Here is a 26,939-nt window from a genome sequence, read left to right on the forward strand (position 1 = left end):
ATTTTTTTCGTTAAAATTAAATCATGTTTTTACCTAAATGCCATGTCCCGAGTAGTCCGTCTGCCTTCCTGGGAGAACGACCCCGCAGCAAGCTGCAACCCCCCCCCATCATGACATAAAATACTTCTTAGCATTAATGCGACTTCTTGAACAGGTGCGGTAGAAAACGGATGGATGGATATAAATGCATGAGAATGTTTTATATTTTGCACTGTGATTACCAGTGAAATTATTCATAATTATCGCGTTCAGCAATGTCAGCTCAGATTTATCTGAGAGCCAGATGCAGTCATCAAAAGAGCCACATCTGGCTCTAGAGCCATAGGTTCCCTACCCCTGGTATATAAGGTGGTGTGGTATTACCGCTCATGGTGGGGACGAGCGCCTTGCAACATTTACAGAAAATAATCGGTATTGGTGGTGAAAAAAAACTATCGTTCGATCTCTAGAAATTAATAAGTCATTTGTAACTGCCTGAGACTATAAAAGTAAATTATTATTATTATGATAACTATTTAATTACATTTAACTGATGATGATGGGGCGGTATAGCTCAGTTGGTAGAGTGGCCGTGCCAGCAACTTGAGGGTTGCGGGTTCGATTCCCGCTTCCGCCATCCTAGTCACTGCCGTTGTGTCCTCGGGCAAGACACTTTACCCACCTGCTCCCAGTGCCACCCACACTGGTTTAAATGTAACTTAGATATTGGGTTTCATTATGTAAAGCGCTTTGAGTCACTAGAGAAAAGTGCTATATAAATATAATTCAGTTCAGTTCAGTAAACTGCGTTGATTGCTACACATTTTATAGTTGCATTCCAAGTTATAAGAGGTCATAAAACTTTTTACACACACATAATCTACATGTTCTTACACAGAGAGATTTTTTTCCCACTATTTCAAATTGCAAAATACACTGTATTTGGGTTAGAAATATTTTTTGCAAACCAGTAATTAGAATCGGCAAATAATGTGCCGTTGTTGAGTGCCGTGCTGTTTAGAGCTCGGCAGAGTAACCATGTTATTCTCCTCAATATCAGCTTGGGAAGCTGGTAGTTAATTGCTTAGTAGATATCGGGAACACATCGTGTGAGACGACGATGGTTTGTCGTGATCACAATATGCAGGCGACAGCGGGAGGCAGGGTGCAGGTAAAAAGGTATCTAATGCTTAAACCAAAAATAAACAAGAGGTGAGTGCCCCTAAGAAAATACATTAAAGCTCAAGGATGGCTCTGCAGAACAAAAGTAAAACTGAACTGCGGACAAAGTAAACAAAAACAGAATGCTGGACGACAGCAAAGACTTACAAAGTACATCCGCACATGTCATCACAATCAACAATGTCCACTCAAAAAAAAGATAGCAACAACTTAAGTATTCTTGAATGGTAAAACAAAGCAAGTGCAGGGAATAGCGCTCAAAGGAAAACATGAAACTGCAACAGGAAAATACCAAAAAAAACAGGAAAAGCCTCCAAAATAGGAGCGCAAGACAAGAACTAAAACACTACGCATGGGAGCACAACCTAAAAAACTCCAAATAAGTCAGGGCGTGATGTAACAGGTCGTGAAGGAACACCTACTTTGAGACAAGAGCTCTCCCGTCCAAAGGCAAAACCTAGTAACTCACTTCTAGCTGATTTGGAGAAAACAAAGGAAAACCAATCTATCTTGATGTTGTCTTACAAAGATCTACAAAGTCATCAAACGTATAGATTTTTTCTTGAGCTTTCATTTTCTTGCCGATTGAGCCATGGATTGAATCTGCTCTCATGAACGTGTGCCCTTCCTCCAGATCAGGGGTGCCCACACTTTTTCTGCAGGCGAGCTACTTTTCAATTGACCAACTCGAGGGGATCTACCTCATTTATATATATCATTTATATTTATTTATTTATGAAAGAGACATTTTTGTAAACAAGTTAAATGTGTTTAATGATAATACAAGCATGTGTAACACATACAGATGTCTTTCTTTCATGAAGACAAGAATATAAGTTGGTGTATTACCTGATTCTGATGACTTGCATTGATTGGAATCAGACAGTAATGATGATAACGCCCACATTTTCAAATGGAGGAGAAAAAAAGTTGTCCTTTCTGTACAATACCACATGAAAGTGGTTGGTTTTTGGCATCTAATTCATCCAGCTTCCATACACTTTACAAGAAAAACATTGGCGGCAAATTCCGTAGCTTGCTTGATTGACATTCACGGCACCCGAGGGTCTTGTGAGATGACGCTGGCTGCTGCCAGTTCATTATTATGAAAAAATGACAGAGAGGAAGGCGAGAAAACACTTTTTATTTCAACAGACTTTCGCGCCGTCCCTTCCGTCAAAACTCTAAAGGCTGACTGCACATTTCCTATCTTCACAATAAAAGCCCTGCTTCATGCTGCCTGCGCTAACAAAATAAGAGTCTCGGAAAGCTGGCGTGCACAAGTGATGTGCATGCCAGCTTTCTGAGGGATCGCTTGTGCACGCTAGTTTTCCGAGACTCTGTATTTAGTTAGCGCAGGCAGCATGAAGCAGGGCTTTTATTGTGAAGATAGGAAATGTGCAGTCGGCCTTTAGAGTTTTGACGGAAGGTACGGCGCGAGAGTCTGTTGAAATAAAAAGTGTTTCTCGCCTTCCTCTGGGTCATATTTTCATAATAATGATCTTGCAGCAGCCAGCGTCATCTCACAAGACCCTCCGGTACCGTGAATGTCATTTAAGTGACGTCTTGGTGAAGATTGATGAGCACTCATTTTTAGGTCTATTTTTTTTAAAAGCCTGGCTGGAGATCGACAGACACACCCCCCGCGGTCGACTGGTAGCTCGCGATCTACGTAATGGGCACCCCTGGCATACACTAATGTAAAGCATATCACCTAGGAACTCCAAAATTATTATCAGCTCAGTTTTGACCAAAATTGAGTTAGTGGGTTTTACCTTTGGACGGGAGAGCTATGGTGATGCATGCTTGCTTATGCTTTAAATTCATATCCAACAATTGCCACAACGCCTTTTAATTGTCTACTGAGTTTCATTTTTTACTGATATCAGCTGGTGGTGTACCTCCAGATTTTTTCAAAGACAAAAACGCACCTTAGCTCAAAAAAGGTTGAAAAACACTGGTATACTGTGGAGTCACACATTTACTGAAAGGGAAAACAACAGTGAAGTGAAGTGTGAAGTGAATTATATTTATATAGCGCTTTTCTCTAGTGACTCAAAGCGCTTTAAATAGTGAAACCCAATATCTAAGTTACATTTAAACCAGTGTGGGTGGCACTGGGCAGTGACAACGGCAGTGACTAGGACGGCGGAAGCGGGAATCGAACCTGCAACCCTCAAGTTGCTGGCACGGCCACTCTACCAACAGAGCTATACCGAGAGTTGGACTCCACCTAGGCTGTCCTTTGTCACAGATTCTGTTCATAACTTTTATGGACAGAATTTCTACGCTCTGTCAAGGCGTTGAGGGGTTCCGGTTTGGTGGCTGCAGGATTAGGTCTCTGCTTTTTGCAGATGATGTGGTCCTGATGGCTTCATCTGGCCGGAATCTTCAGCTCTCACTGGATCGGTTCGCAGAAGAGTGTGAAGCGACCGGGATGAGAATCAGCACCTCCAAGTCCGAGTCCTTGGTTCTCTCCCGGAAAAGGGTGGAGTGCCATCTCCGTGTTGGGGAGGAGACCCTGCCCCAAGTGGAGGAGTTCAAGTACCTCGGAGTCTTGTTCACGAGTGAGGGAAGAGTGGATCGTGAGATCGACAGGCGGATCGGTGCGGTGTCTTCAGTAATGTGGACACTGTATCGATCCGTTGTGGTGAAGAAGGAGCTGAGCCGGAAGGCGAAGCTCTCAATTTACCGGTCGATCTACGTTCCCATCCTCACCTATGGTCATGAGCTTTGGGTCATGACCGAAAGGACAATATTACGAGTTTCCTCCGCCGTGTGGCAGGTCTCTCCCTTAGAGATAGGGTGAGAAGCTCTGTCATCCGGGAGGAACTCAAAGTAGAGGCGCTGCTCCTCCACATGGAGAGGAGCCAGATGAGGTGGTTCGGGCATCTGGTCAGGATGCCACCCAAACGCCTCCCTAGGGAGGTGTTTAGGGCGCGTCTGACCGGTAGGAGGCCACGGGGAAGACCCAGGACACGTTGGGAAGACTGCGGGAACGGCTCGGGATCCCCCAAGAAGAGCTGGAGAAAGTGGCTGGGGAGAGGGAAGTCTGGGCTTCCCTACTTGGGCTGCTGCCCCCGCGACCCGACCTCGGATAAACGGAAGAAGATGGATGGATGGAGGGGAAAACAACAGAGTAAAAACATTTTTAAGGTAAAAGACTAAACAAAATAGGTCGGTAAAAACACAAAGGGTTGCAGAAAAGAGTCAACAGTTTCATTTGCAAGGACAAGACAAATACATAGAATACTGTAAAATATGACAAACATTTGACCTCCTACTGCAGTCCACCTGGTCGTAATTATGATAATTCCCAGGGCACGTGAAGGCAACACTGTTTCAACACTTTTATGGAAGCAAAAAGGACGGCGACGCCCATCGATGTGTCAAAAACATTTTACACATTTGAACAAAAAATGATCATATTTGCGATCTTGAATTACATAACTGTGTTAGTCATTTGGGTTAAAGTCAGAATTAGTGCGTAACAACTCGATTGTGCTTGCATGTTTTGAAAGTAATCTTTGAAATGATGAAATAAATAAGGAAGCAACAATTCAAGGGGTTATTTAACGCTATTATGTCGTTATTAATCATATATTCAGTCAATGCGGGGTAAAAAAAAAAGGAAGAAAACAAATAACTATCTTAGCTGAAACTTAGGAGTCATAATGTGAACAATGGAGTTACGTTGAATCATCTTCCAGTTGAGTTCGACTCGCAAACTTACCACAACTGCAGTCACCGGCTGTCCAGGAATGAAAGACATTGTCGGACTGGAATGTTTTGGAAAATAAACACATAAAAAGCAAACGGTGGGGTTGAGGGAGAAAAAAATTCCGAAGCGGGGCAACTTCCTTGGTGGTTGCTAAATGAGTTTAAAGCAGGCTAGCAGGGAAACAGGGCGTGGCCTCGGGATACAACCATTCCGGTGCATGCTGGGTAATGTAGTTGTTTTATGTAAAAAGCGACGTAGCCTTTCAATCTTTCCAAATGTACTATTTTGTATGGCGTTTTTGTGTCCCAAGATTAAATATTAGAAAGAAAAGTAACGAAGGAAGATAATTATTTGAGATGTGAAATAGTAAATCAAGAGGCAAGCCTCTGGAGACAACCACCCTGGTGCATTGTGGGTGATGTAGTAGCATGCTGTATAAAAGCTATATCGCCTCTCTATTGTATGTCAAGCATTTTCAAAGGTGCTGTTTTGTATGTTTTTGTTTCTGTGCCCCAAAAAAATGTTTAAAGTCAAGTAAAAAAAAAAAAAAGATGATCAAAATATGTCATTTTGAGATGTTGTTGAGTTGAGTTGCGTTTGAGTTTATTTCAAACATGCAAGCATACAACATGATACTTTTTCCAGTTTCTCTTTTCAACATGTTCGAAAAGGAGTAGAGATGGGAAATAGTTGATCGAATTCCTCATTTTTTAAGGCCTACTGAGGCCCAATACGACCGACCACGCAGTCTGATATTTTATATATCAATGATGAAATATTAACATTGCAACACATGCCAATACGGCCTTTTTCATTTACTAAATTACAATTTTAAATTTCCCGCGAAGTGTCGTGTTGAAAACGTCGCGGTATGATGACGCTTATGATGACGCGTGAGTTTGACGTCACTGGTGGTAGCGGACATTTTTTTCCCAGCCCGATCCAAGCTATAAGTAGTCTGCTTTAATCACATAATTACACAGCATTTTAGACAACGTGTTGCTTAATCTTTTGCAATTTGTTCAATTAATAATGGAGAAGTCAAAGTAGAAAGATGGAGGTGGGAATCTTTTAGCCTTTAGCCACACAAACACACGGTGTTTCCTTGTTTAAAATTCCCGAAGATGAAGCTGGATCGGAGCGGTCAAGCGAACATGGATCCCGACTACATGTTTACCGGCAGTTTTTGGTGAGAAAATTGTGGCAATAAGTCGCCTGTTACCGGAGACATCAGCGGAGCTTCCGCCCTGCTGCAGCTGCCGTGACTTCCCTCAGAGTCTCTGGTGTCGCCACACCCCTCCGACTTTCAGGTACTATTTAATCTCACTAAAACACTAGCAACACAATAGGCAGGTAAGGGATTTTCCAGAATTATCAGAGTAAATGTGTCTAATAACATCTGAATCGCTCCTACTGCAATCGCCTTTTTTTCCCTAGTCCTTCACTCTAAATTTCCTCATCCACGAAACTTAAATGATAAATAAATGGGTTGTACTTGTATAGCGCTTTTCTACCTTCAAGGTACTCAAAGCGCTTTGACACTACTTCCACATTTACCCATTCACACACACATTCACACACTGATGGAGGGAGCTGCCATGCCAACCAGCACCCATCAGGAGCAAGGGTGAAGTGTCTTGCTCAGGACACAACGGACGTGACGAGGTTGGTACTAGGTGGGATTTGAACCAGGGACACTCGGGTTGCGCACGGTCACTCTCCCACTGCGCCACGCCGTCCCTTTCATCCATCCATCCATTTTCTACCGCTTATTCCCTTTCGGGGTCTCGGGGGGCGCTGGCGCCTATCTCAGCTACAATCGGGCGGAAGGCGGGGTACACCCTGGACAAGTCACCACCTCATCGCAGGGCCAACACAGATAGACAGACAACATTCACACTCACATTCACACACTAGGGACCATTTAGTGTTGCTAATCAACCTATCCCCAGGTGCATGTCTTTGGAGGTGGGAGGGGCCTATCCCCAGGTGCATGTCTTTGGAGGTGGGAGGGGCCTATCCCCAGGTGCATGTCTTTGGAGGTGGGAGGGGCCTATCCCCAGGTGCATGTCTTTGGAAGTGGGAGGAAGCCGGAGTAAATAAATAAATAAATGGGTTGTACTTGTATAGCGCTTTTCTACCTCCAAGGTACTCAAAGCGCTTTGACACTACTTCCACATTTACCCATTCACACACACATTCACACACTGATGGAGGGAGCTGCCATGCAAGGCGCCAACCAGCACCCATCAGGAGCAAGGGTGAAGTGTCTTGCTCAGGACACAACGGACGTGACGTGGTTGGTTCTAGGTGGGATTTGAACCAGTGACCCTCGGGTTGCGCACGGCCACTCTCCCACTGCGCCACGCCGTCCCAGAGGGAACCCAAGCATTCACGGGGAGAACATGCAAACTCCACACAGAAAGATCCCGAGCCTGGATTTGAACCCAGGACTGCAGGAACTTCGTATTGTGAGGCAGACGCACTAACCCCTCTGCCACCGTGAAGCCCTACAAAACTTTCATCCTCGCTGAAATTAATGGGGAAATTGTCGCTTTCTCGGTCCGAATCGCTCTCGCTGCTGGTGGCCATGATTGTAAACAATGGTCAGATGTGAGGAGCTCCACTACCCGTGACGTCACGCGCACATCGTCTGCTACTTCCGGTACAGGCAATTGGCTTTTTTATTAGCGACCAAAAGTTGCGAACTTTATCGTCTATCTTCTTTACTGAATCCTTTCAGCAAAAATATGGCAATATCGCCAAATGATGAAGTATGACACATAGAATGGACCTGCTATCCTTGTTTAAATAAGAAAAGCTCATTTCAGTAGGCCTTTAAAGACACTCTGGGTCACACTTCCGCTAGCAGTTTGGCAGCCAGTCACGTGCCTGCAGAGTCGTCCGCTGATTGGCTGGCCGGCAGGCGCGCGCTCCCGTGCACGTCAGTACCTGTGGAGAAGACGCTGATTGACCGTCGCGCGCATTAGAGCCGCCATGGAGTTATTAACTCGATATCTGGACAGGAGCAACTCGGTCAGGTCAGTTTCATTTGCAAGCGTCTTATTTCCTCCTCGCTGCCAGACAAAGAGGAAGTGTTTCAAAATTGATGGGATTAAAAAAAAAAGCAGACAGATATTGCCGACCCTTGCTACTTAATCAAGCTGATAGCAGTTAGCAGCTAATGAATGAAATATGTCCTGACGCTAAAAGTCAACACTGAGAGTAAATATTGAACTTCCTGAAGAAACTTTGGACTTTGAAAGGAACCAGTGTCTTTTCTTTTTTCACTTTATGGACTTCTTCCTCTTGAAAAACATACACGGAATTATTCACTTCTGCTTTCTCCTTCAGCATTGGCACATTTTGCACATTTTGGCACAACATGCTTTCTTTTCTTGTCTTCGTCTTCAAACTAACACAACCTGTCAGATTCCTCCCACTGTGTTTGGAAATGCATCCATTTGATACTTTCAAACAGCTAAAAATGCAAAAAAAAAATTAAATAAACACTCCATACTAATGCTGGTTGATCTATATGTCTGTGCAACACTAAAACTGTCAGTATACGGAGTAAAATTGATTAAAAAAAATAATTTCCTATGGTGGTATCTCAATATGTTGAGTAAAAGTGGTATTAAAGTCAGTATTTGAATAAAACTCAGACCCAAAACATATAACATGTCAGTATGTGGAGTAAATATCTGACCCACAAGGTATTGCATGTCAGTATGTGGCATAAAACTGAAACAAAAAAAAAATTCCCTGTGTTCGTATCTCAGTATATTGAGTAAATGTGGCATTAAAATCAATATGTGGTGTAAAACTCTGACCCAAAACGTATTACTTGTCAGTACCTGGAATAAAACTCTGAACCAAAACGTCTAATTTGTCAGTACGTGGAGTAAAACTCTGACCGACAATTTATAGCATGTCAGTATGTGGAGTAAAACTGACATAAAAACTATTTCCCTGTGTTCGTATCTCAGTATATTGAGTGAACGTGGCATTGAAATAAATATCTGGAGTAAAACTCTGACCCAAAACATATGGCATGTCAGTATGAGGAGTAAAACTGACCCAAAAAACAATTTCACTGTGTTTGTATCTCAGTATATTGAATAAACTTGGCATTAAAATCAATACGTGGAGTAAAACTCTGACCCAAAACGTATAACTTGTCAGTACGTGGAATAAAACTCTGACCCAAAAACGTATAACATGTCAGTACGTGGAGTAAAACTCTGACCCACAATTTATAGCATGTCAGTATTTGGAGTAAAACTGACAAAAAAAACAATTTCCCTGTGTTCGTATCTTAGTATATTGAGTAAACGTGGCGTTGAAATAAATATCTGGAGTAAAACTCTGACCCAAAACATATAGCATGTCAGTATGAGGAGTAAAACTGAAACAAAAAACAATTTCACTGTGTTCGTATCTCAGTATATTGAATAAACTTGGCATTAAAATCAATATGTGGAGTAAAACTCTGACCCAAAACATATAGCATGTCAGTATGTGGCATAAAACTGACACAAACAACAATTTCCCTGTGTTCATATCTCAGTATATTGAGTAAACGTGGCATTAAAATAAATATCTGGAGTAAAACTCTGACCCAAAACATATAGCATGTCAGTATGAGGAGTAAAACTGACACAAAAATTTTTTCACCGTGTTCGTATCTTAGTATATTGAATAAACTTGGCATTAAAATCAATATGTGGAGTAAAACTCTGACCCAAAACATATAATATGTCAGTATGTGGAGTAAAACTGACAAAAAAAACTATTTCCCTGTGTTCATATCTCAGTATATTGAGTAAACATGGCATTAGAGTAAATATCTGGAGTAAAACTCTGACCCAAAACATATAGCATGTCAGTATGAGGAGTAAAACTGAAACAAAAAACAATTTCACTGTGTTCGTATCTCTGTATATTGAATAAACTTGGCATTAAAATCAATATGTGGTGTAAAACTCTGACCCAAAACATATAGCATGTCAGTATGAGGAGTAAAACTGACACAAAAAACTATTTCCCTGTGTTCGTATCTCAGTATATTGAGTAAACGTGGCGTTAAAATCAATATGTGGAGTAAAACTCTGACCCAAAACGTATAACTTGTCAGTACGTGGAGTAAAACTCTGACCCAAAACATATAACTTGTCAGTACGTGGAATAAAATTCTGACCCAAAACGTATAACTTGTCAGTACGTGGAGTAAAACTCTGACCCACAATTTATAGCATGTCAGTATGAGGAGTAAAACTGAAACAAAAAACAATTTCACTGTGTTCGTATCTCAGTATATTGAATAAATTTGGCATTAAAATCAATATGTGGAGTAAAACTCTGACCCAAAACATATAACATGTCAGTATGTGGAGTAAAAGTGACACAAAAAAATAATTCCCAATCTTAGTTTCTCAGTATGTTGAGTAAAATGGTTCTTAAAATCAGTTTTTGGAATAAAACTCTGACTCAAAAGGTATAACATGTCAGTATGTGGAGTAAAACTGGTAGATTAAAAACGTTAAGCATTTTTTAATATATTACTATGTGGAATAAAACTGGGTTTAGCATGTCAGTATGTGGAGTAAAACTGTCACGCAAAACATATAGCATGTCAGTATGTGGAGTAAAACTGGGAGCTAAACCTTTAGCATGTCAGTATGTGGAGTAAAACTGGGAACTAAACCTTTAGCATGTCAGTATGTGGAGTAAAAGAGTGAGAGTATTATTTGTATTTCTTTATTGCACACATTTTTCTATAACTTTTTACATCTTTATATATTTATATTATCCATCAAGTTTTTATACGTGGCAACATAAAAACGTGTTAAATACAAAATGCGAACACTGAAAAGAAACAAATGTGATGTTTAATGTTCTTTTTTTTATCAGATTGTAAACAAACTAGACAAATGTTGATACTTTGTTTCTTAGACATTGTAAATGTTGATATTTTGTATTAAACCAACAAATTTTTATATTTTGTTTTGACGGTAACACATGTTGATCCTTTGTTTCTCAGACCTTAACAAATGTTGATGTTTTGTATATAGACTGTAACAAATGATACTTTGTTTCTTAGACCGTAACAAATGTTGATACATAATCTCTTAGACCCTAACAAATGTTGATACTTAATCTCTTAGACCCTAACACATGTTGATACTTTGTTTCTTAGACCGTAACACATGATACTTTCTTAGACTATAACAAATGTTGATACCTTGTTTCTTAGACCGCAACAAATGTTGATACTCACTTTCTTAGACCCTAACAAATGTTGATACTTTCTTAGACCGTAACAAATGTTGATACTTTGTTTCTTACACCATATCAAATGTTGATACTTTTAGACCGTAACAAATGTCGATACTTACTTTCTTAGACCCTAACAAATGTCGATACTTACTTTCTTAGACCCTAACAAATGTTGATAATTACTTTCTTAGACCGTAACAAATGTTGATACTTTGTTTATTAGACCACAACAAATGTTGATCCTTTGTTTCTTAGACCATAACAAATGTTGATACTTTGTTTCTTAGACCGTAACAAATGTTGATTCTTTGTTTATTAGACACTAACAAATGTTGATCTTTTGTTTCTTAGACTGTAAACATTTTTGATACTCTGTTTGTAGCTCAACCACAACTGTGGACTTGATCAAAGAGGAGAGGCTGAGGGATGATTTGAAGTATTACTTCATGAGCCCGTGTGAGAAATACAGGGCAAGAAGACACATCCCATGGAAGTTGGCGGTCCAAATCCTCAAGATAGTCATGATCACCACACAAGTACGTACCAGAACATGAATAAATCAACACACATTTGTTATCTTGTACCAAACCACAAACTTTGTTTTATTGTCGTTTGATTATATAAGCTTAAAAATGAACTTTGATCTCTTCTGCTGCTGACAGCATTTAAATATTTCCTCTAACGCAATAATGTCTTTTTTTTTTTTTTTTTTTTTCGTGGAAATCAACAAAAAGATCCACATAGTTCATGATTGAAAAGGGAAATTACTTTATAGATAATTTATCGTTTAACTGTACAAGAAACGCTTAACATTTGATTTTTGGCGAACTAAAAATAAGATCAACTTACAAGTCACAGTCATCACATCATTTGCAGTTCGAACAAAGATTTGTGGGAAAATGTCGCTTAAATTTGGCTTCAAAACATGTCGTGAGACATCAGCAGATCAGTGACGACAGAAGGATATCATGACCATCATCTCCTAGGCAGCTGTTTTTTTGATGTACGGTAGGAGGGGGCGGCCGAGTACAATCATACCTCAACTTAAGAGTGTTTTGAAATAAGAGCTGTGTCTCAGCTCTTTGTTTTGCTGTCGTTTGCACGTCAAAGTTTTAGTTACAAGCATCCCTGCCGTTGGTTGGTGTTGTGAATGTCACAGTAAACCCCGTAAGATCCACCCAAAACATATTGTCTGATAATAATTATGTGTGTGAATCTTTGGGCTCTTAATGATTCGATCCCGTTCCGATTCCGAGCGGCCCTAAGTGCAATTTGGCCCTCAATGAAAACAAGCTTGACACCACTGCTCTCAAACTTATCTCAAAGTTATTAAAGGCCTACTGAAATGAGATGTTCTTATTTAAACGGGGACAGCAGGTCCATTCTATGTGTCATACTTCATCATTTCGCGATATTGCCATATTTTTGCTGAAAGGATTTAGTAGAGAACATCCACGATAAAGTTGGCAACTTTTGGTCGCTAATAAAAAAGCCTTGCGTGTAACGGAAGTAGCGTGACGTCACGGGTTGTGGAGCTCCTCACATCTGAACATTGTTTACAGTCATGGCCACCAGCAGCGAGAGCGATTCGGACCGAGAAAGCGACGATTTCCCTGTTAATTTGAGCGAGGATGAAAGATTTGTGGATGAGGAAAGTGAGAGTGAAGGACTACAAATAAAAAAGACTAGGGAATTGCGAGCGATTCAGATGTTATTAGATACATTTACTAGGATAATTCTGGAAAATCCCTTATCTGCTTATTGTGTTCAATCAATCAATCAATGTTTATTAATATAGCCCTAAATCACAAATGTCTCAAAGGACTGCACAAATCATTACGACTACAACATCCTCGGAAGAACCCACAAAAGGGCAAGGAAAACTCACACCCAGTGGGCAAGGAGAATTCACATCCAGTGGGACGCCAGTGACAATGCTGACTATGAGAAACCTTGGAGAGGACCTCAGATGTGGGCAACTCCCCCCGGCCCCTCTAGGGGAACGAAAGCAATAGATGTCGAGCGGGTGTTACTAGTGTTTTAGTGAGATTATATGGTCGTACCTGAAAGTCGGAGGGGTGTGGCCACGGGTGTGGTGATCGCCAGTGTCTTCTATGGAAGCCACTTTTCTCGACGAGGCAAGGCAGCCGGGCTGAGAATCCAGCCCGGCTCCTGTGGAGTCCTTTGCCATGGGCCAAGGACCCTAACTATTATACCAATAACACATTGCGGGAATTGGTTTGAATCAAGAATCCATTTTGAATTGAATCGTCACCCCAGGAATCGGAAAGAATTGCTACGAGCCCAAATATTTACACTCCATTTTGGTTTGCCGCTACCATTTCCACTTCTTAGTTGTGTTGTAATGTTTAATGTATGTGAATGTTTAATAAAAGACATGAGCTACGGGACACAAATGTTCCCCAAGCCTTACTTTGGACTTTTCCTGTTTTTCCTGAAGTTGGTAGTTTTCCACGAGATGTTCCTCTGTGAATGTTCACAAGTAAGAATTCTAATCCAGCTGATGTTTGTGACCTTCAGCTGGTTCTGTTTGGCCTCAACAACCAGCTGGTGGTGTCCTACAAGGAGGAAAACACCATGGCCCTGAAAAACTTGTTCCTGAAGGACTATGGCGGCGTGGACGAGGACGACTACTGCGTGGCCGTCTACACGCAACAAGGCGTCTATGACAGCGTCTTTCATGTCCTGGAGCAGGCGAGTCAAACTTTCATGCCCATGACCGGGGTATCCGGGGATCCTTAAAAAGTCTTAAATTCATGTATCTAAAATTAAAGCCTTAAAAAGTATTACATTTATTATAAATTCCTAAAATGGTCTTAAATTCAGTACTCAATGGTCTTAAATTGTCCGGCCATTTTTTTGTGTTTTTTTTTTTCGGGGCACGTCTTTGAGTAAAAGTGAGTGATTTCAGCTCACTCGTTTTTTAGGGTCCTTGGCCCATGGCAAAGGATCCCTTATATTTATAGATTTTTTATTATTTTTTTCGGTCTTAAATTTCATTCAAGGTGGCATTAAAAAGGTCTTAAAAAGCCTTAAATTTGACTTGCTGAAACCTGCAGATACCCTGATGACGACGACAATGACAAAATAAAATTATTTCTTGATAAGAGTGGATTTGTAAGGGCGGTGTTTTTGGACCTCAGGAAAGCATTTGATACAGTAAATCATTTTGTTCTTCTTACCAAACTCTCAATTTAACTTATTTTACATACAACCCGTTGCGCTTTTCAATCTGGCCCGCCGGGCATTCCCAAATAATTTTTTTAGATGTTTAAGATGGAAAGTGTAGCTGCCATTATGATGTGCACTCATGTTTTCTAATGACCGTAAGTCTTCAACTGTACTAAGTATTTCAATGGTTGGAATCTGCACTTATGGATGATGTACCAGTTATTATGGTCATCTAATTAGTTACTATGGTCATCTAATTAGTTACTATGGTCATCTAATTAGTTACTATGGTCATCTATTTAGTTACTATGGTCATCCAACTATAGTTACTATGGTCATCTAATTAGTTACTATGGTCATCTAATTAGTTACTATGGTCATCTAAGTAGTTACTATGGTCATCTAATTAGTTACTATGGTCATCTAATTAGTTACTATGGTCTTCTAATTAGTTATAATGGTCATCTACGTAGTTACTATGGTCATCTAATTAGTTACTATGGTCTTCTAATTAGTTACTATGGTCATCTAATTAGTTACTATGGTCATCTAATTAGTTATAATGGTCATCTACGTAGTTACTATGGTCATCTAAGTAGTTACTATGGTCATCTAATTAGTTACTATGGTCATCTAAGTAGTTACTATGGTCATCTAGTTAGTTACTATGGTCATCTAATTAGTTATTATGGTCATCTAATTAGTTACTATGGTTATCTAATCAGTTACTATGGTCATCTAATTAGTTACTATGGTCATCTAATTAGTTACTATGGTCATCTAATCAGTTACTATGGTCATCTAATTAGTTACTATGGTCATCTAATTAGTTACTATGGTCATTTAATTAGTTACTACGGTCATCTAATTAGTTGCTATAGTAATCTACGTCACAGCAGCTCAGACGAGGCACCAAGCAGTGTGTGCGGGAAGCGTTTCCACAGACACAGAAGGCGATTTTCACAACAAAGTTCTAAAGCAGGGGTGCCCACAATTCTTGTACCTCATTCATATATATCATTTATATGTTTTTATTTATGAAACATACGTATTTGTTAATATATTAAAGGTTTTTAAAGATAATGCGATAATGCTTAACATAGATAGAGTCCTTTCTTTCATGAAGACTAGAATATAAGTTGGTGTATTACCTGATTCGGATGACTTGCATTGATTGGAATCCGACAGAAGTGCGGATAACGTCGGCATTTTCAAATGGAGAACAAAAGTCCTCCTTTCTGTCCAATACCACATGAAAGTGGTTGGTTTTTGGCATCATATTTGTCCAGCTTCCATACTCGTTTTTATACACTTTACAAGAAATCCATTAGCTCCATAGCTTGCTAGCTTGTGCGCGCCAGCTTTCTGAGACTCTTATTTTGTTAGCCCAGGCAAGAGGAGGCAGTGCTTTTATTGTGATGATAGGAACTGTGCAGTCGGTTTTTAGAGTTTTGACAGCAGGTACGGCGCGAATGTGTTGAAATAAAGTGTTTCTCGCCTTCCTGTCTATCACTTTTTCTTAATGATGAGCCAGCAGCAGCCAGACCCTCACAAGACCCTCAGGTGTCGCGAATGTCAATCAATCAATCAATCAATCAATCAATCAATCAATGTTTATTTATATAGCCCCAAATCACAAATGTCTCAAAGGACTGCACAAATCATTACGACTACAACATCCTCGGAAGAACCCACAAAAGGGCAAGGAAAACTCACACCCAGTGGGCAGGGAGAATTCACATCCAGTGGGACGCCAGTGACAATGCTGACTATGAGAAACCTTGGAGAGGACCTCCGATGTGGGCAACCCCCCCCCCCCTCTAGGGGACCGAAAGCAATGGATGTTGAGCGGGTCTAACATGATACTGTGAAAGTTCAATCAAGTGACCAAAGTGACGTCTTGGTGAAGATTGATGATTGCTAATTTTTAGGTCTATTTATTGAAATGCCTGGCTGGCAATGGACTAACACATCCTCCGCGACCGACCGACAGCTCGCGATCGACGTAATAGGCACCCCTGTTCTAAAGCTTAGTGATATATAAATTAGAATAGAAAGTACTTTAATGATCCCTGGGGGGAATTCAGCAAATATCAGATTGCAGGTGGGTTTATTTTGTACCCTTCGCATTCATATTTCACTGTTTATTGCATTTTTGTTGCGTTTCACTTGATTGTAAAATATGTCGATCGAAAGTGGGCGTGACATTCATATTTTCTCAATATTCAGTGTTTTATCATTCATAGAAAATTTTAAAATTCCGTTGCGTTTTTTAAGGCGGTCTGTCATAATTTTTTAGCATTCAATCAGACATTATTGTGAGGTTTTGTATCAGTGTTCCTAAAAATAGATATACCGGCCCCCGGACACATTTTTTTTCTCCAAATGTGGCCCCCCCCCAGTCAAAATAATTGCCCAGGCCTGGTTTAAAGTGACATGAAAGTATTTATGATCCATGTTGGTGTGAGAAAGTGACGCCATCTTTGTTTACAGTACAGCCAGCTGGGCCGCTTGGCTGTGGGTCCCATCAGTTACGCTGAGGATGATGAGGGCCACCTGCTGCCTTTGGTCATCTGCAAGAACCTCTACAGGAGAGGCAGCGTCCAGCCTTCCAACCAGGCCTACGACATAGACGCTCAATTGGAGACAAGTAGGTCACCTTTTTAAAAGACGCATATAGTTGGCTGACAGAAAATACTTAAGTCAATCAATCAATCAATGTTTACTTATATAGCCCTAAATCACTAGTGTCTCAAAGGGCTGCACAAACCACCACGACATCCTCGGTAGGCCCACATAAGGGCAAAGAAAACTCACACCCAGTGGGACGTCGGTGACAATGATGACTATGAGAACCTTGGAGAGGAGGAAAGCAATGGATGTCGAGCGGGTCTAACATGATACTGTGAAAGTTCAATCCATAATGGATCCAACACAGTCGCAAGAGTCCAGTCCAAAGCGGATCCAACACAGCAGCGAGAGTCCCGTTCACTGCGGAGCCAGCAGGAAAGGGAGTCTATTTAAAGGCTAGAGTATACAAATGAGTTTTAAGGTGAGACTTAAATGCTTTTACTGAGGTGGCATCTCGAACTTTTACCGGGAGGGCATTCCAGAGTACTGGAGCCCCAATAGAAAACGCTCTGTAGCCCGCAGCCTTTTTTTGGGCTCTAGGAATCACTAATAAGCCGGAGTCCTTTGAAGGCAGATTTCTTGCCGGGACATATGGTACAATACAATCGGCAAGATAGGATGGAGCTAGACCGTGTAGTATTTTATACGTAAGTAGTAAAACCTTAAAGTCACATCTTAAGTGCACAGGAAGCCAGTGCAGGTGAGCCAGTATAGGTATATATGTATGTATATATGTATATAAAGGTATATACAGTATAGGTATATATGTATGTATATATGTATATAAAGGTATATACAGTATAGGTATATATGTATGTATATAAAGGTATATACAGTACAGGTATATATGTATGTATATATGTATATAAAGGTATATACAGTACAGGTATATATGTATGTATATATGTATATAAAGGTATATACAGTATAGGTATATATGTATGTATATATGTATATAAAGGTATATACAGTACAGGCGTAATGTGATCAAACTTTCTTGTTCTTGTCAAAAGTCTAGCAGCCGCATTTTGTACCAACTGTAATCTTTTAATGCTAGACATGGGGAGACCCGAAAATAATACGTTACAGTGATCGAGACGAGACGTAACAAACGCATGGATAATGATCTCAGCGTCTTTAGTGGACAAAATGGAGCGAATTTTAGCGATATTACGGGGATGAAAGAAGGCCGTCTTAGTTACGCTTTTAATGTGTGACTCAAAGGAGAGAGCTGGGTCAAAGATAACACAACACAAAGATAAGTGTGTTTGAGTTCTACATCAGCGGTCAATTCCCATTTTTTTGCCTACAAGGGACCTGTATCGGGTTTTCTCATGTTCGTGTTAGCGACCGAGGCCTCTTTTGTACGTGGAAGTAATCATCAAATCAAATCAACTTTATTTACAGAGCACATTTAAAATTTACCATAGGGATAGCCAAAGTACTGTACAATGGGCAGGTTAAAAGATAATACGAGAACTGAGCAAACACAGCACAAGACAAACAGAACATTATGAAAAATAATACATAAAATAAGATAAACATAAAAACAGGTTCACAGCAAGTGTATAATGGGGCGCCATTGCAGGATGGATATCACTTAGTGTTAAAAGCCAAGGAATAAAAGTATGTTTTTAAGAGAGATTTAAAAAGAGGAAGACAGGAGGCTTGTCTAACACTCAGAGGTAGGTCGTTCCAGAGCTTGGGAGCTCTGTCACCTGTAAGCTTCAGCCTTGTGTCAGGGACCGTCAGTAGCAGCTGATCGGCTGATCTTAGGGATCAGGTGGGGCAGTAAGGCTGAAGAAGGTCAGAGAGATATGTTGGCCCGAGGTTGTTTAGACATTTAAAAACAAATAGAAGGAGTTCAAAGTTGGTTCGGTATTGCACAGGGAGCCAGTGAAGGGACGCTAATATAGTGGTGATGTGCTCAAGTCTGCGGGTCTGTGTTAGCAGACGAGCAGCAGAGTTCTGCACCAGCTGCAGGCCTGGCTAATGCCGACATACTGGCCATTGCAGTAGTCTAAAGCAGGGGTGTCAAACTCAAATAAAGAGTGGGCCACAATTTTAAACTGAAGAAAGCCGCGGGCCAAGGTTGAACAAATTAACCTTTTAATAGGGACCCAAACAAGTTTTGCATTGAATATTGAACGAGCAAGGCTTGTATAACTTTAATAATAATTAGAAAATATCAATGGTATATTAAATAAAATTTAAATAAAAAAATTGAATGCCTCTTTCCTATTTGCAGCTTTCTGATGTAAATATCAACATTAACTTGGCGGGGTTTGTATATTGTAGCATCCCAGAAGAGTTAGTGCTGCAAGGGTTTCTGGGTATTTGTTATGTTGTGTTACGGTGCGGATGTTCTCCCTAAATGTGGTTGTCATTCTTGTTTGGTGTGGGTTCACAGTGTGGCGCATATTTGTAACAGTGTTAAAGTTGTTTATACGGCCACCCTCAGTGTGACCTGTATGGCTGTTGACCAACTAGGCCTTGCATTCACTTGTTTGTGTGTAAAGTCCGCATATAGTATGTTTGTATGGAGAAAAAGCGGACGGGACGACAGGTTGCAGAGGACGTTGAATGCAGTGCCTTTAAGGCACGTCCCCAGTGATGTTGTTTGGGTGGAAATCGAGAGAAATTTGGGAGAATGGTTGCCCCGGGTGATTTTCGGCAAGGGCACTGAAATTCGTGAGTCTTCCGGGAAAATCGGGAGGGTTGGTAAGTATTAGTATTAGTGGTGAATGCGGTGTTATAATACCGGCGGGCCAGCTCTAATGTTAATTTGATATTGCTTCAAGGGCCAAATTAAATTACTCGGTGGAGTTTGACATCCATGGTCCAAACCATTCCAGATAAAGGCGTGGATTCATTTCTCGAGATCATGTCCTGATAGAAGCGGTTTCACTTTCGCTATTTGGCGCAATTGATAAAAGCTTTTTTTGAACGACACTGCTGATTTGTTTTTCAAATTTAAAATCTGGGTCAGCCTTTACCCCTAGGTTTGTGACACAGTCGCTGAGATACGGGGTCAGAGTGCCGAGGTCAACGTTGGGGGAGGGAGAGCAAATTGGACCGAACAACATAACTTCTGTTTTGTCTTCATTTAGACTCAGGAAGTTAGCTGAAAGCCAGGCTTTGATGTCGTGCAGGAAGTCAATGAGACGTTGAACTGTGTTATTTTGTGCCCTGGGAAAATAGATCTGGCAATCATCGGCATAAAAATGAAATGCAATACCGTACTTCCTAAAAATAGAACCAAAGAGGAGAAGGTAAAGCGCAAATAAGATTGGGGCAAGGATTGAGCCCTGGGGGACCCCGTGTGGTAGAGGAGCTGTGGAAGACATAAAACTGTCTATTTATACACAAAAACTCCTGTCTGCTAAGTACGACGTAATACCCACACAGTTCTCAAGACGAGTGAATAAGGTGGCATGGTCGACGGTGTCGAACGCAGCAGACAGATCTAAAAGCACCAGGACAATATATTTACCAGAATCAGTTGACAGGAGGATATCGTTAAAAACTTTTAGAAACGCTGACTCTGTTCTGTGAAGGGCTTTAAAAGAGGACTGGAACAGCTCATTGATACCATTATCCTCTAAGAAGGGCAACAACTGACTGTAGACAACCTTCTCCAATATTTTGGAACTGTATGGAAGATTAGAGATAAGTCAAAGGTTAGAGAGGAGAGAGGGGTGGAGGCTTGTTTTTATAAGTAGAGGTCGTACCACTGCATGTTTAAACTCTACTGGAACTATTCCAGAAGAGAGGCTACTATTGATAATGTTAAGGACACTTGATCCAGTAGTAGCAAATACCTCCTTAAACAGGCGAGGTGGGGGGGCATCTGCAGGAGAACCAGGGGGCTTCATATGACTAACTGTGTCATTTAAAAAAGAAAAGGACTGATGGAAAACAGAAGAGAAAATGCAGAGGAACAGAAGGGTCACATAAAGGCTGGGATAAACTGGCTCAGGTTGACACAATTTTGTCAGTGAAAAAATGGATACAATTTTCACAGAATTCAAAAGAAGCATCAAAACCAACAGATGTATATGCCAGGTTTCTTCAATGTGAACGCTCCCGTGCTCAGGTCGCATTCATCTGACCAGAACGTCGGCAAAAAGCAATAAGCGTAGGGGTGTAACGGTACATAAAAATGTCGGTTCGGTATGTACCTTGGTTTAGAGGTCACGGTTCGGTTCATTTTCGGTACAGTAAGAAATCAACAAAATATACATTTTTGGGTTATTTACCAAATTTTTTAACAATGGCTTTATCCTTTTAACATTGGGAACACTATAATAATTCTGCCCACGTTAATCCACATTAAACTGCATCAAGTTGTTACTTTGATTAAATAAAATGACAAGACCTTTCTTCTACATATAGAAAGTTTAACATTAAACAGTTTAATGTCAACTCATCATGCTTAATTTATTACAGCATTTGGGAAGCCTGTATTGACTTTTATTATGTAAATGTTGTATTTTTATCAACATGTGATAGCAGGGACCCTGCTATTCAAAACTAGGCTGCTACATTACTAATGATTCATGTAACTATAGCTGAAAAAATAGTACAATTGCAATAGGAGAGACTATTCATCCCTAAACACAATGGAGTTCAATGAAATAACAGACAGACAGGGCTTTGCTGCCCATAAAACACGCACACACACACACACACACACACACACACACACACACACAGAAAAATGAGCTAACGTTACGCTAAAAGCTAGTTAGCCTTCATCTCAAGCCTATACCGTGAGCGAGCTGTTCTGCAGTTTAAGTTTCTAGAAGGTCAACGGGCTCATAGTGATGTATGTAATAGTTGTGACTGGGAAGTGTTTAGTATAATTTGGGTAGAGTGTGCTGCTACCCTGCTAAACGAATATCTCTGCTCGACGCTAAAGCATTGACTACATCGCTCTGAAGTCTGAATACGCACTGCTGATTGGCCATGTTTACTTCCTTAAACTCAGCATTGTGTGCGTATGCGGGTTAAAGTTCAAGTAGCAATGATTGTCACACACACACTAGGTGTGGGGAAATTTGTCCTCTGCATTTGACCCATCATCCTTGATCACCCCCTGGGAGGTGAGGGGAGCAGTGAGCAGCAGCACGGAATCATTTATGGTGATTTAACCCCCAATTCCAACCCTTGATGCTGAGTGCCAAGCAGGGAGGTAATGGCTCCCATTTTTATAGTCTTTGGTATGACTCGGCTGGGGTTTGAACTCCCAACCTACCGATCTCAGGGCGGACACTCTAACCACTAGACCACTGAGTAGGTTCAGGTAGATTGCATTCACATTAAAAATGTCATTGGTTTTTTTGGTAATGTGAAGGGTCGCTAAAAAGATCGGATTTGACAAATCTGAATTGCAAATCCGACGCTGCAGTGTGAACGTGGCCATAGTCTTTTTTTATAGTCTTTTGTGTCTCATTGTTTATTCCTAGTCTTCTGTATCTAGTCTTCTATATCTAGTACTCTATATCTAGTATTTTGTTTCTAATCATGTATTTCTAGTCTTCTACATCAGTCTATTATAATCTAGTCTTATACAGTTAGTCTTCTACATATAGTCTTGAACATGTACTCTACAGTATAATGATCTAGTCTTCAACATGTAGTCTACAGTATAATAATCTAGTCTTCTACATGTAGTCTACAGTATAATGATCTAGTCTTCAACATGGAGTCTACAGTATAATAATCTAGTCTTCAACATGTAGTCTACAGTATAATAATCTAGTCTTCAACATGTAGTCTACAGTATAATAATCTAGTTTTCTACATGTAGTCTTCAACTTGTAGTCTACAGTATAATGATCTAGTCTTCTACATGTAGTCTATTATAATCTAAAGCAGGGGTCACCAACACAGTGCCCGCGGGCACCAGGTCGCTCGTAAGGACCAGATGAGTCGCCCGCTGGCCTGTTCTAAAAATAGCTCAAATAGCAGCACTTACCAGTGAGCTGCCTCTATTTTTTAAATTGTATTTATTTACTAGCAAGCTGGTCTCGCTTTGCTCGACATTTTTAATTCTAAGAGAGACAAAACTCAAATAGAATTTGAAAATCCCCAAAAATATTTTAAAGACTTGGTCTTCACTTGTTTAAATAAATTCATAAATTTTTTTTACTTTGCTTCTTATAACTTTCCGAAAGACAATTTTAGAGAAAAAATACAACCTTAAAAACGATTTTAGGATTTTTAAACACATATACCTTTTTACCTTTTAAATTCCTTCCTCTTTTTTCCTGACAATTTAAATCAATGTTCAAGTCAATTATTTTTTTTTTACTGCAAAGAATAATAAATACATTTTAATTTAATTCTTCATTTTAGCTTATGTTTTTTTGACGAACAATATTTGTGAAATATTTCTTCAAACTTATGATTAAAATTTAAAAATATTCTGGCAAATTTAGAAAATCTGTAGAATCAAATTTAAATCTTATTTCAAAGTCTTTTGAATTTCTTTTAAAATTTTTGTCTGGAAAATCTAGAAAAAATAATCATTTTTCTTTGTTAGAAATATAGCCTGGTCCAATTTGTTATATATTCTAAAAAAGTGCAGATTGGATTTTAACCTATTTAAAACATGTCATAAAATATATATATTTATTGTGAGAAATCATTAAGATGATCAGTGTTTCCACAAAGATAAATATCATTAATTATTAATAAAAACATAGAGTTAAAGGTAAATTGAGCAAATTGGCTATTTCTGGCAATTTATTTAAGTGTGTATCAAACTGGTAGCCCTTGGCATTAATCAGTACCCAAGAAGTAGCTCTTGCTTTCAAAAAGGTTGGTAAATTAAATGGGTTGTGCTTGTTTAGCTCTTTTCTAATAATAAAATAATCTAGTCTTCTACATTGAGTCTATTATAATGTAGTACCAGCCAATACTCATTTGTGATTGAGGGCCAGAGAAGTCAACTTTGATTGATACTCCAATATCGGTATCAGAAGTAAAAAAAACTATATTTTATTGAGTATTTTCTCCTTCTCATCTTCTCGCCTTCAGTTTGTTTATCACTCGATCCAAAGAGGGCACATGAATGGAAACGTTCCAACGCTTCCTTTTTCGACCTGGACTTCTACAGGTACTCCTCACGCCTGTTGGATTAGTGCCGGACGTGACAATCTGTATCTTCCTCTTCAGGTTAGTGGACTTCAAAATAAACTTCAATGTTAAAGGCATCAACCTCCAGACGGTTCGCTCAAGAGAGTTACCGGACTGTTACTCTTTCTCCGTTACGGTACGTTGACACGCATTATCTCCTGGCCATGAGCGGGCTTCTCTGTCAAACACACCATCAGCAGCCTCCCCATATTTTCTTGGATAAATGTTTAAATATTATTTCAACGTTGTATCCAACAGTGCCATATTTTCATAACTTTGTTGCACGGGAATTAAAACGGGCTCACGTGAACAATGTGGACTCGCTCTATGTCAGTGGTTCTCAACCTTTTTTCAGTGATGGATCCCCTGTCAACATTTTTTAAATTCAAGTACCCCCTAATCAGAGCAAAGCATTTTTGGTTGGAAAAAAGAGATAAAGAAGTAAAATACAGCACTATGTCATCAGTTTCTGATTTATTAAATTGTATAACAGTGCAAAATTTAGCTCAAATGTAGTGGTCTTTCTTGAACTGTTGAGAAAAAAATATATACAAAAAACTAAAAACTTGTTGAAAAATAAACAAGTGATTCAATTATAAATAAAGATTTCTACACATAGACGTAATCCTCAACATAAAGTTCCCTCTTTGGGGATTGTAATAGAGATTCATGAACTTAATTCCAAACATTTCTTCACAAAAAAAGAAATCATTATCAATTTTTATGGAACATGTCCATAAAAAATCTAGCTGTCAACACTGAATATTGCATTGTTGTATTTCTTTTCACAGTTTATGAGCTTACATTCATATTTTGTTGAAGTATTATTCAATAAATATATATTTATAAAGGATTTTTTAATTGTTGCTATTTTTAGAATATTTAAAAAAAATCTCACGTACCCCTTGGCATACCTTCAAGTACCCCCCAGGGGTACATGTACCCCCATTTGAGAACCACTGCTCTAAGTAATGTTGACATTTTCAACACCAACTAAGCAAATATGCTTGGCAAAAAACGCTCCAACATGAAGTTAGACTCCACTCTTTCAAAATGTGCTAGCTTGATGCTAATTTACATTGAAGTTGCATATACAGGCTGATATCAGCATTAGCGATTTTTACATGGCGATTTCAACACTTCCAAATCTGGTAATGAAAACTACAACTAAGATGAATGTTTCAATCAAACAGCCAGTGTGTAATACTTACAGCACAGACACTTTGTGGGGCACAACATAACACATCCGGCATACTGAAAAAAGCTACTTCCTAGTTAAAGCCTACACTATATTAGTTCCCAGGTGCCGGGAATTGGTACCGCATCGGTTCAAATGTGAGCAGTACCCATCCCTACTAATAGCACACTTTGTCACCTATAACAGTGGTCCCTAACCACCGGGCCGCAGACTGGTACCGGGCCGCAGAATTTTTTTTTTATTATTATTATTATTTTTTTAACTAAAAAAAAAAAAAAAAAAAAAAAATATATATATATATATATATATGTATGTCTTGATTGGATTATCCAGAGGATAGTGCTCGATACCGTGGTAGAGCGCAATATGTATGTGTGGGGAAAAATCACAAGACTACTTCATCTCTACAGAACTGTTTCATGAGGGGTTCCCTCAATCATCAGGAGATTTTAATGGAAGCATTCACATACAATGGTTTATATAGGGCACAGAGTGGGTGGGTACAGGCAGGCGTAGGGGCGTGGTGATTGGCTCATGTGTTACCTAGGAGGTGTTTCCGTCTGTGGCGGCATGTTGAAATGATTTCACTGCGCTTGTTGAGGGATGACAGGTCTGGATGATATATAATAAACAGTTTCTCTTTTAAGCATAGGTTGCATCTTTTATTACCACTGTTGTAAGGTGTGCTGGATGCAAGAATTTGGCATGTTATTGAATATTCAACATTATTGTCTTTGAGGTTCCAAATGTGTTTGCTGAGTTCTGTAGAATTCCGCAAAGTCTGGTTTCTTGCATACAGCACACCTTACAACAGTGGTAATAAAAGATGCAACCTATGCTTAAAAGAGGAACTGTTTATTATATATCATCCAGATCTATCATCCCTCAACAAGCGCAGTGAAATCATTTCAACATGCCGCCACAGACAGAAACACCTCCTAGGTAACACATGAGCCAATCACCACGCCCCTACGCCTGCCTGTACCCACCCACTCTGTGCCCTATATAAACCATTGTATGTGAATGCTTCCATTAAAATCTCCTGATGATTGAGGGAACCCCTCATGAAACACTTCTGTAGAGATGAAGTAGTCTTGTGATTTTTCCCACACCTGTATATATATATTTTTAATTAATTAAATCCACATAAAAAACACGAGATTCACTTACGATTAGTGCACCAACCCAAAAAAACTCCCTTTTTCATGACAAAGAAAAAAAAATAATAATAATATTATCAGCTACAAAAAGGTTGGGGACCACTGACTTATAACATAAGCTGACACTAAGTTTTGTCTTGAAATATTTGGGATTTTTGACAAAATAATACAATGTAAAAACAACTTTGGACACACCTGATTGAAACGACAGTAAAGTGGTGATGATATTGTGTGTTCCCAGATCACTTTTGACAACCAGTGTCACAGCGGAAAGGTGAAAATTTTTCTGGACATCGATGCCCAGAGCAGCGCGTGCCGAGACTGGAAGATATCTGGAACAGGTAGAAAGGATTTCTTCCATCTTGTGTTTTTCCTGCCCACAAAGCTGCTGCAGCCCCAAGATGTTCACCGTGGCAGCGAAGGCGTTTCTCTTCTGTCTTATCAGCGGCAACTT

General features: G+C 39.7%; 2 protein-coding genes across 2 annotated transcripts in view; one reads left to right on the top strand and one right to left on the bottom strand.

The window, feature by feature from the left end:
- The window catches only part of tax1bp3 (Tax1 (human T-cell leukemia virus type I) binding protein 3), a 9,585-nt gene extending 4,512 nt beyond the window's left edge, over positions 1-5,073 (bottom strand). The window contains exon 1 of the mRNA XM_061882998.1: positions 4,895-5,073. Coding sequence (XP_061738982.1) covers positions 4,895-4,933 — 39 coding nt within the window. The 5' untranslated portion in view covers positions 4,934-5,073. The remainder of the gene's footprint in view (positions 1-4,894) is intronic.
- A 2,682-nt stretch (positions 5,074-7,755) lies between these two features.
- The window catches only part of mcoln2 (mucolipin TRP cation channel 2), a 42,027-nt gene continuing 22,843 nt past the window's right edge, over positions 7,756-26,939 (top strand). Inside the window, exons 1-7 of the mRNA XM_061882995.1 lie at positions 7,756-7,923; positions 11,544-11,697; positions 13,703-13,876; positions 16,847-17,003; positions 24,029-24,107; positions 24,167-24,263; positions 26,727-26,826. Of these exons, the coding sequence (XP_061738979.1) occupies positions 7,880-7,923; positions 11,544-11,697; positions 13,703-13,876; positions 16,847-17,003; positions 24,029-24,107; positions 24,167-24,263; positions 26,727-26,826 (805 nt within the window). The 5' untranslated portion in view covers positions 7,756-7,879. The remainder of the gene's footprint in view (positions 7,924-11,543; positions 11,698-13,702; positions 13,877-16,846; positions 17,004-24,028; positions 24,108-24,166; positions 24,264-26,726; positions 26,827-26,939) is intronic.

Source organism: Nerophis ophidion, linkage group LG22, assembly GCF_033978795.1.
Source record: "Nerophis ophidion isolate RoL-2023_Sa linkage group LG22, RoL_Noph_v1.0, whole genome shotgun sequence".
In the NCBI taxonomy this organism is placed as follows: domain Eukaryota; kingdom Metazoa; phylum Chordata; class Actinopteri; order Syngnathiformes; family Syngnathidae; genus Nerophis; species Nerophis ophidion.